Genomic DNA, 11,209 nt, shown 5'->3' on the forward strand with positions numbered 1-11,209 from the left:
AATTTCCAAAATTTCCAAAATTTCCAAAATTTCCAAAATTTCCAAAATTTCCAAAATTTCCAAAATTTCCAAAATATCCAAAATATCCAAAATTTCCAAAATTTCCAAAATTTCCAAAATTTCCAAAATTTCCAAAATTTCCAAAATTTCCAAAATTTCCAAAATTTCCAAAATTTCCAAAATTTCCAAAATTTCCAAAATTTCCAAAAGTTTCAAAATTTCCAAAATTTCCAAAATTTCCAAAATCTCCAAAATTTCCAAAAATTTTAAATTTTCAAAATTTACAAAATTTTCTAAAATTTACAAAATTTTCTAAAATTTACAAGATTTTCAAAATTACTTAAATTTCTAAATTTTCCAAAATTTCCAAAAATTCAAAAAAAAAAAGCAAAATTTGCATAATTTCAAATTTTCAAAAAACTAAAAAAAAAATTCATAATCTTTGGTTTTTTTTAATTTTAAAATTTCTTTTCTCTTTAATTTTGATTTTTGAATTCCAAACTTTTTGATTTTTTTGAGAATTTTGAAAATGTTTTTAATTTGACTTTCTGACTTACCATTGACAAATTATGATCATAATATTTAGATCGAAAAATCTCGAATTTGATGCGAGAAATAAAGATTGAAATATTACGCTCGAGTGCAATAATCACCACGTTAACTAGTGTCAGCAGTTATTACAAGGCTAGAAAGTTTTCCCTTCTTTAAAGAAAGGAAAACTTTACTGACTGATACAAGTTGAATTTAACCTTTAAAAGGGAGGAGGAGAGTTTTCCTTTCTTTAACGAAGGGAAAAATTTATAGCCTTGTTATTATAACTGCGACACGGGTTGATTTTCCCTTTTTTAAGTAAGGGGAAAAATACTTGACCACTTACACAACTTTTTAAATTTGTTATCACTAGTCAAGAGTGTTTTTCCTTATGGAAACAAGAAAGAATACAAGAAAAAAAAACTTTAAAGCGAAAATTCAACTTCTGTTAGCAGATATCACAAGTCAAGACAGTTTTCCCTTCTTTAAAGAAGGTGAAATTCAACTTGTGTCAGAAGACCTTAAAAGAAGGAAAAATTAATCAGTTATTGTAAGTCAAGAGAGTTTTCTTCTTCCAAAAATGATAGATTAAATTTTGTCACCTTAAATCAAATTTAGAAAATTTAAATAATCATGCAAAATGAGCAATATGCCAAAGGTCCAATATGTCAAATGAAATTATACCAATGACACCCATAATCATATTTTAATTTTAACAAAAAAATTTCTTCTTTGCAAAAAAAGCATTCAAGGAAAACGAGAAATAAAAAGAAACTGCAATTTATTCGGCATTTGTATAACAAATTTAATATGACTGAAAAAGAAGGGAAATTTTCTTAGAATAATAGAACGAGTCATAAGCCGAATTAACATTTTCTGTTATTTTATCAAGAATTGTTGTCAAAAAAAAGGAAAATTTCTTGGCATGGTGAAATAACCTTGTATAATTTTTATATTTTCTATGAAATTTCAAACAAACTAATATTTAAAACTACTTTGATTTTTCGAGAAAGAAACTTTTCTAGGGAATGGTTTTCTGGGAAATGGTACATTCTGGGAATAGTTTTCTGGGAAATGGTACATTCAGGGAATGGTTTTCTGGGGAATGGTTTTCGGGGAATGGTTTTTTGGGGAACGTGACACAATCAATTTTTAATGTGATTAACTCACACCTTCTAGACAAATTGAGGCCTTTATACACAAAATAGATTCAATTTACTAAAAAAAATGAAATTACACGATTTTTATTTGTTATTCAAAATTGTAGAAAAATGTATAAAGGTGAATAAAAATAAACAATGAATAATCAAAAAAAAATCTTGACAGTAGTGTGAACATATTTAATTTTATACTTGTTTGGCAACTTTCCTGATTTTTATTCTTTAAAGAAAAACTATCTAAATTCCAATGCCATCGGAAAATTTTCAACAATCCTTGATCTTTTTCGGTCAAGTTGAAATCATGACCGTTTGCCATTCTACAGAATCAAAACATCGTTCGAAGTGGGAGAAAGTCAAGCTGCTAAGCAGATATTAAAAAAAAATCTAAAAATGGATCACACACCCTTCATATGGCGCCGTTTGAAAGTGATTTACGATCCCAGCAACCTTAAACACCATGTGCGGCCTCGTTTGGCTTGTTTCGCCGAAACCTTAAGGAGACGCATGGCATTTCAAGTCAAAGATCAAATTTTTGTCGTTTTTGAGTGGAGCTGGGAAAAGTCAATTTGATTTATTCTTGGAAATTGTGTAACTCCTCGCGTATTTCTGGTTACATGTATAACATTTCCTCAAAGCCACAATTAGTTTCTATCAGTATCAATCAATCGAAAACCGGAAACAGCTGGGTCAACGTCGAATAGACAAAACGTGCCCAAGAACCCATTACGCTTCCCAACCGCACCAGCAAAGATAACCCATTTCTGAGCAGTACAACACACATATGTAGCCTAGAACACAATCCAAAACTAAACCGGAAGGGGGTGCCGCAACGAGCAGACCCAGCTAATGAATGTCGTTCAGTCTGGGGTTTGCAACTGCAGCGAGACCGACACAGACAGAATCACACAATACAATGTGCACCAAAAACGAAACAAAATTATAAACAACCACACCACACCCTCGCTATTCCACCTCCACCTGGCGCGTCGCCCCTCTGCTCACTGATCTGTTCTTCCGTTTGTCTCGCGTTCTGATGTTTGCCGCGCCATATGTGTGTGAGTGAGAGTGAGAGATGATGCAATGCAACGGAACTACTGTTTTTGTTGTTTATGCATCACACGCAATGTGAGCGAGCGAGCTTCGATTGTTGTGAAAAGTTGTCCTATGTTTTTGTTTTCGTTGAACATGAAGTTAATTCATATGTGATTTTATGTGTGTTTTTTTATTTTTCAAATAATTTGAAGACCTTAGTCCTACTAAATAATAATAATGAAATTTTAAATGGGTTTTCAGAATGAATTATTTCGTTGAACAAAGCTAAAAATTGGATTGATATTGTTTTTCCTGCATTAAATAAAAATAAACAATTTCTAATTACTTCAAATAGATTTGGAGTTCTTTTCAACTTTGGTTTATTCATTTCGTTTCATTTTGATGTTTGAATTGGATATTTCAACAATGAATCATAGTTTTTATTGTCTTTTGACCTTGAAAAACCAACATAAATTCAAAATTTTGTTTATTTTTTACATTTTATTATTTAATTGTGTTCTTAATTTTGAAATGAACATATTCTGCGAATGACTGTATATAGTTTGGCTGAGAATTCAAGGAAAATCAAGAATATATCCTGAGTTTTTTAATAGGTCCTATTATATTGTAATACGCCGCGTTAGGGTGGTCCAAAAAATTACAATTTTCGTCAAACTTCGCAAAACCACTTTTTCAAAAAAAAAAATCATGACTCCCCGCCATTTCAACCGACTTTAGCTGTCTTATATGCAAATGAAATGTGATAAGCTGGTTTTTTAAAGAAAATAGTAAGAAGTTTCAAAAATCTAACCTAAAATATGAAACGGTCGTATGAAACTTTAAAATGCCGTTTTGACGGTATCTGGACCAAACAGCTTATGCCTGAAAATATTTTCATCGGATTTCTCGGACAATTTTACCTAACATACTAAAAAAATCGGAGGAGTTCATTACCAGGATTCTGAGATATGGTTTATTGAAAATAAAATCCTGGTTTTCCGCTGCACTTCTCGCAAAAACGAGAAAATGACGAAATTGGCAAAAAAAACAACTTTTATTTACTAAAACTGCGATATCTTTAAAATTTCAGCGATCTGAACCTTCTTCTTATTGGTTCTAAAGACTAAAGGTTTTCTTCTGAAAATTTTGTTTTTCTTCCTTAATTTTTGAATTTTTGAATGCATTTATCTTGTTAAGTTTTTGATTTTTTCAATGATGATATTAAATCCAAGCTACAACCCTCCATAGACATGCAATTTCTTTTCACATTTCTTGTTACAACATTTTATCATAACATTTATCATCATTATTATCGTAAAAATATGTTCATTGTACATTGCAAAAATTACTGCATTTCTAATTCAACTAAAAACATTATGGGATGCTAGTCAATAACACGGCAGGACTTTTTTTTATCGAAATAAAGTTGTCAAATTTATTTTTGTAACGGAAATTAAAATGAAATATTATTTTTACAGATTTTCCCATGAGACATGACTAGAGTTTCTACAAACAAAAAAATTCATAGTATTATATACTTGTAATATCTATGCTCGTTATAGGGTTGAAAATAATTAAAAGTCTGAAGATGCATCAACTTGAATATTTTTTAAGGGTTATAATCAGTCTATAATTGAATGCTCTTTTTTGACAACATATTTGAGGAAAAATCATTTTAACATTGAATTTTACATTTCCATACTCTGAAATGTCCTGTTATTGCCAATTATTAAATACAATTTAATTCCATTTAATAAAGTTTTTTAGATTTTTAAAAGTGAACATTAGTTTAACAACTTTATGCATACATTAGTGTGGTCCAAATTCAAGACGATTTTCTCATACAAACTTCTAGGAGAGGGGTTCCCGTAGCACCCCTCACACTTAATTTATGATATTGTTGTGTATTTTTCAAAAAATATAGCATTTTAATAATATTTTTCAAAGTTTATGTCGCCCCCCCCCCCCCCTCAAAAGTTTGCATGAAAAACAGGGGACAAAAAAAATCTAAATGTACATGAAAATAGATGTTTAATCATCTGAAAACTATCTAAAATGCATTTTTCTGCATTGATTCAAATATTTAGGATGTTTGGGCTCGTTTAAAAATGTTTTGAATTTTAAGAAATTCCAATTAAAGCTTCGCAAAAAAAATCTGAAAAATAAAATTTTCGTCACTACTTAGATATTTTGGAAACTAATGGAACATTACAAAACACTTTTGTTCATTAATATGTTGAAATCATGTTTCCCTATTTCAATTTTGATACTTTTTTTTGCCTCCTCCCCCCTCGACTTTTGCTCAGAGTCGATGGACACAATCTTCAAAAAATATTTGCAGCGGCCTAAACAATCATAAAAAAACAATTTACAGACGAATAAATAAACAAAATTCAAAAAGCAAAAACAATTGCGATTTTGAAAAAAAAGAATTTATCAAACAAATTCCTGACGCGAATTTCAATCAAGCTTTTTCGAACATCCGTGTGCTTTCCGTCTCCCGACAACTTGACATCCCGTTTTCGAACCAAATATCGGAAAAAAACCCCATCAATCCTCACAACCATCCTCCTCTCAAAATCGATAATCTCGCAGATTTACAACTCTCTCGCTCTCTCGCTGGCGCCGCTCTCTGTTGTACTTTCGCCAGGACATCCAGAACGCGTTCGTCCGTCAATAGTTTGTGCGAGAGCGAGAGAGCGAGATAGGGTGAGAACATTTTCCAGGAGTCTTGGTCAAGTGGTTTCAAGAAGGCGCCCACCAGCCAGGGAAAATCTCCAGCGAAAGAGCGAAAACAGAGCGAGCGAGAGTGAAAAGCACACTTTACTTCATCACCCCTTCTTTCTGCAGATTTGCAATCACCGAGGAACGGTGAGCATGCCAACCTCAGTTTCAGTTTCAGTCAGTTAGTTAGTTTAGTCGGTTGGTCGCGAGTCTTTTCGGGGACCGATTTTTTTTCAGCGCGTGCAATCGTGAGAGCGTGTGTGAACTGCGGCGTATTAACTGGATAAATTAGGAGTTTTTTCTGCTCTATTTTTAAAAATGTCCTTTTCTACACTATTGGGATGATTTTTCCACTTTGAGAATGATTCCTGGCGTTGGATTTCCGTGAGTGCGAGTGGGCAGAGAGGTGTGATATTTTGGCCATTTTCACCGTTCGGCCTTTGCCTGTGCATATCTAGTAAAAATAGTAATGATCTTTCTTTTTTGTTTCGCGCTGGTCTCAGGCGAGGACAATTAATGGAAAATGCTGGCTGATTTATGTCCCTGGGTGCGGAAAATTGCGCAAAATTCATTAGAGTGCCAAGCATCTTAGTGCTGCTGCTTTTCCGACCTAAGCAAAAGAATATCGATTTATGTGCCCTCCCGTGTAGGAAAATTTCTACACCAGGAGAAACCACCAACAAACAGTCAGTCAGGCAGTCAGTCAGTCTGACTGTAGTGTGATGCTATGCGTAGTGTGTGGCCAGGAAAGAGAGGTGCGATATGGTTCTTCCACCCGACTGAGGGGTAGGCTCAAGTGCTGCTGCTGCTCCGAGATGGCCTCCCCTTTCTGGAGTATTTCGTTTTGCTTTTCTTTTGATATGCGAAATATTTAAGGGAAAATTGGTGGACTCACAACTGGACCAGGGGTGGAATGCAGAACGAACCAGTTTCTGCAGAGCACCTTTCGTTCGTTTGTTCGTTCTTTCGGTGGATGCACACTGCACATAGAGCATAGAGCGCACATAGATATGTTGGTTGGTGGACGGACATCATCAAATTGGGTCATGGAACGGGCGTTGACTCGCAATTATTGGACGAGGAGGGAGAGATCCGCAGCCCAGCATAAATATTTTAAAATGTTCGATTGAAGGTGCCGCCACCATTCGGTGGCGCGTCTGGTGGATGGACCTCGTTGCGATTAGTATGCACATTCCAAGGTGTAGCTCATATTTTCATTTCTTCAACTCGCGATCCAGGAACAGCCGACAGGATGTGATGGAATTTCAATTAGACGTCGTCGTCTCCAAGCATGGTCAATTGGGCGAAACGCTTCGCGGCATTAGTAATCGTGCATTTTTTTTACTATCGAATTCACAAAACTCACGCTCATCCGCATACATAAGTAGTTTAGGAATTGTTTGAAAAGTGTCGTTCGCATAACAAATAAAAAAACACGAGCCTCAAAATGTTTAACTGCCTTTGGCAATTGTGGGATTGGTAAGCGAGCCGCCGCACCGCAGACAATTTTCAAATCGAAACCGAGAAGAACCACGTGCGATGCATACTAATTGCGGGTGACTTTCTTTTTTTTTTTCCTCCCCAAACAGGATCGATCCACCCACGTTCACCACGATGGAGAGCAAGAAGCTCCAGCAGCTGCAGCAGGCCAACTCACACCTAGCACCGATTCCGCAGACGAAGCCACCAACTTTCCAGCAGCAGAATGCCGCCGATTATCGGCCTTCGCGGGCATCGCCGGTCTTTCAGAACCACCCGCAGTACCAGAGCTTTGCGTCGAATTTTGCCCAAATCAACTACCCACACCAGATTCGACCCCCGCAGCAAGTCGCACAGCAGCAACAGCAGCAGCATCTTAGCGCCCACAGTAGTCCCAAATCGAATAGCAACAGTTTGTACCTTAGCGAATACTCCAGCTCGAGCCAGCAACAGCAGCAGCAGCAGCAGCCATCACAGCAGCAACATCACCACAACACGATCGGAAGTCACTATCACTTTGACCAGATCTACCAAACCAGCTCGCCGTCGAGTGGCAGTGGTGAGCGGGAACGCCTGTACCAGACTGCCCCCAGGCCAACGCAGCACACTCACACGCCAAGCCAGCCGGGCCCACCACAGCCACTCACCAAGCTGGAACTGCAGTTCCAACAGCTGCAGCGTGAAAAGATCCAGGCCCAGATTAAAACCGCCACGGAAGCGTTGGCCCACCAGCAGCAAACCTTTGCCCTTCGTCAGCAGCTCAATCCACCCGTTCCCAACTATCACCTGAAGCAGAACCTCCTTCAAAACCTGTCCCAGCAGCACCAACAGCAAATCCAACACCAGCAACAACAGCTGCAGCGAAATGCCCCTCCATCGAGTCTGAACCTGACCAGCCACTTCCAGCCGGCCCAAGGTCCCATGAAGCTGACGAATCATGCCAACATCCATGACTACGGTGCCACGGCGGCCACCAACCAGCATGCGATCAACGAAGCGTTCTACCAGCAACAGCAGCAGAAGCACATCCACGCGGTGATCAACAAAACGCCCAACAACATGCAATCCCCCGCCCCCAACCAGATCATCATTCAGCAAAACATTCCCGGCCAAGTGGTGAACCAAGCCTGCCAGACCCAAATCAGCGGCGTCAAAAACAATCAGCAGCAACAAAACCAAAAATCACCCAACTCCGACTCGATGTCCTCGCCGTCGCACGACGGCCTTGAACGCCGGAAAAGTGGTCCCGTACACACGCTCAAATCTCCCGTCACCAAGCGACCCCTCAACGCGCCCGTCTCCATGTCCGGCTGGCTCTACAAACAGGGCTCCGATGGACTCAAAGTGTGGCGACGGCGCTGGTTCGTCCTGTCCGAGTACATCCTCTACTACTACAAAAGCCAGGAAGAGGAGAAACTGCTCGGAACCGTCCTGCTCCCATCCTACAAAATATCCGCGTGCTTCCCGGAGGACAAGGTCTACCGCAAGTTTGCCTTCAAGTGCGAACACACCAACATGAGGACGTTCGTATTCGCCGCCGAAACGGGCGAATCCATGACCAACTGGGTGCGGGCCTTGACCCTGGCCACAATGATGCAGGGCAGCAGCGAGTCCGAAACGAGTCCACCCTCGAACAACGCACGCAGCGGAGACAACAGCGATTCTGGCATTCAAACGTACCAATCGCAGGTGTGCAAGACGGGAGCATCCCAAGGACCGGTAACGCCCGTTTCCGACAACGGAGGTGGATCGCAACCCCTGTACGCCAACGCACCTCCCAAACCACGCCGAGCGAACGACGGTGGGTACTCTTCCCCGAGTCCCGAACACATCCCATCCGAGCGATACGACCAGGATCAGCAGCAAATCTACGGAAAAACTCCTGACTCGAGCTTTATGCAGCAATCACCCCAAATCAAGCAGCAGCAGCAACAACAACAACATCTAGGGTACGACCCGAACGCGTATCCAAGTCCTGGCGGTGCTGGTGGTGGCCAAACTGTCTACAACGATGCGATCTACGGCAATGCCAAGCGAATCGAGCGGGACTTGTACATCCAAAAGTTGATCCAGCAGCAGCAACAACAACAAGCCCAACTCCAACAACTTCAGCAACAACAGCAAGTCCAACAGCAGGTTCAGCAGCTAGCTATGCAGCAAACTCCACAACGAGCATTCACAAACCCCTTCATGTACCCGAACGCGGACCGACGAACACCGGACACGTACGGACCTCCGCGAGCCGCCCTGGACAAACACATGTCCGACTACGAAGACATCTACAACCTGACCATGCTGTCCAAGTCTCTTCCAGCGGAAGATCCAACACCTAGTGCAGCCACCGCCGCCGCAGGTTACCGCCGACCGATGAGCCCCCTGCGCTACGACGGCCAAAACATGCCCATGCGTTACACTCCCAACTATCTGGAGGTAAGTTCCGTGTACCTCAGTGTCTCTCTGTGTGACTCACAACCCATGTGTTAACAAACGGATCGAAATCGCGCACGCACATCCTAACACCGCTAACCAACAACCCATTTTTTCATCCCACCCCCCACCCCCATCCAAAACACCCCACGCATTCAACAGAACAACTCACCCGCACAGCAGCAGCACGTACAGATGCGTGCCCGACCGGTCCAATCGACGATCCCGCGACCCCACTCGGCCGACTTTCTGGAGTACGAGGCGCGCAACCCGATCGGCGCCAACTCCCTGAACGGCGTCAAGGGCGGTAAGCTAAAGGACGGCGAACCAGCTCGAGCACCCCGGCCCAAGTCCAGCCTGGACATCAACCGAACCCCGGACAACTACTACTACTCGGAGGCGAGTTACGCGGAGAAGATGCGAATGCAGAGTGCGTCGTACCTGCAGCGGGCCGCGAACCTTGGAGCGGTAGCGGGGAAGGAAGTGCCGGGTAAGTTACGATCGGACGTTGCGCTGCTCACAATCTAATTCACATGGACTTTTTTTAGGCGCCGTCAACTCTAGCACGGTTCCACGCGATGGTTATTACGGAGGTGCGAGTTCGTCCAACGGTCGACTGGACTACGATGAAAACGTCCTGCACCAGGGTTCGGCAAGTGTCCCGCGAGCGCAGCGCATGACGATGAACAACCTCAAAAAGTATCCCAGCCAGCAGGAACAATTCGCTCGGTCGGCCAGCGCCCGGCTTCCACGCAAAGAGGAAGATCCGTCGGCACGGGACGGTGAACGCAAGCGGGAAGAGTCGATGAAGCGACTGCTCGAGTGGAAGCAACGAATGCTCCAGTCGCCGCTGACGCGCAAAATGTCTCAACAGCAAGCCCAACAGCTGGGACTCGGTTCGCCCGGATCCACTGGTAACCCGTTCTTGAGCAAGTCTGGCCAGCTGCAGATGGAGGCGGAGATGTACCTGGAGCAGGAGAAGCAAATGCAAGCTCAACACCAACAACAGCAACTACAGCAGCAGCAGCAGCAGCAACAACAACAGCAAATGCAGCACCTAAGGGTTGACAACAAATCCAACCTGGAGTACAACAGCTATTCGTCAGACGATGAAGGTAAGTCGGCCAGCTATCTGAACCTTCCTATCTGTTGTAGAACGATCCTATTATTTCTTAGTGACAATCAGCTAACCATTGTTCTGGCAGGTCCTTCCGTACTAGACTGCTCCTTTCTAGTGTACATTAGTACTAATCAGTGAACGGAAAATAACCTCTCCAAGTTTGCAGCCCTTTTCCCTCCAGCTCCAGGATATAACACACACACCTCAGCTTCGTTGCTGGTTTTGCTTCCTATTATTTCCAAAACTTCCTCTTTCTTTGTAGCGCTAATACAAGAATTCCTGACAAATTCTGGATTTGCTTTGAAAAGCTGGTTTTTCGTTATATTTCGTTGATTTCGTTCTTTTCTTAGTTTCACTGCGTTCTACCGTTGATTTTCTAGAACAGCAAAAATGATCTGGACTGGCGAACGGAACTGAACGGGCACTAGCAATGACCTTCCTGCCGCGTACAAGCCACAACCATACACAACCCATCGCACTCACAAAACTCACTCACGAGACCATAGCTCCTCAAAAGCAAATCCTGAATCCCGAACCACACGCGAGAACGCGAGCCTTCTTCAAAATTCTCACCCCATCTATACTCGGCTGTCCTGTTAAATAACCGTAAACACGTAGATCTGAATGGTTTTTACACTGGTTTTGGGCGGTAATATCTTCTGTCTCTGTCTACACGCAGTACTCCCACAAAACAAACAAAAAAAACTGAATCCTGTTGCTAAAAATAACGATGATA

At 41.7% G+C, this 11,209-nt stretch overlaps 1 protein-coding gene across 15 annotated transcripts in view; it reads left to right on the forward strand.

Moving 5' to 3' along the window:
• LOC6032089 (putative mediator of RNA polymerase II transcription subunit 26) overlaps positions 1 to 11,209 on the forward strand; it is a 38,688-nt gene that overhangs the window by 15,912 nt on the left and 11,567 nt on the right. For 4 of the 15 annotated variants that reach the window (XR_005276623.1, XM_038248869.1, XM_038248871.1 and 1 more), the window contains exons 1-5: positions 5,586 to 5,831; positions 6,686 to 6,926; positions 7,037 to 9,356; positions 9,516 to 9,843; positions 9,902 to 10,468. Coding sequence is in view for 14 of the 15 variants with exons in the window: in XM_038248869.1 (XP_038104797.1) it covers positions 6,895 to 6,926; positions 7,037 to 9,356; positions 9,516 to 9,843; positions 9,902 to 10,468 (3,247 nt within the window). In the remaining variant the exon portion in view is untranslated. Of the gene's footprint in view, positions 1 to 5,570; positions 5,914 to 6,685; positions 6,927 to 7,036; positions 9,357 to 9,515; positions 9,844 to 9,901; positions 10,469 to 11,209 lie in introns of those variants that run through there. The other 11 variants (XM_038248868.1, XM_038248867.1, XM_038248866.1 and 8 more) reach the window with 9 other exon arrangements.

The sequence above is a fragment of the Culex quinquefasciatus genome, chromosome 1 (assembly GCF_015732765.1).
Source record: "Culex quinquefasciatus strain JHB chromosome 1, VPISU_Cqui_1.0_pri_paternal, whole genome shotgun sequence".
NCBI classification, from domain to species: domain Eukaryota; kingdom Metazoa; phylum Arthropoda; class Insecta; order Diptera; family Culicidae; genus Culex; species Culex quinquefasciatus.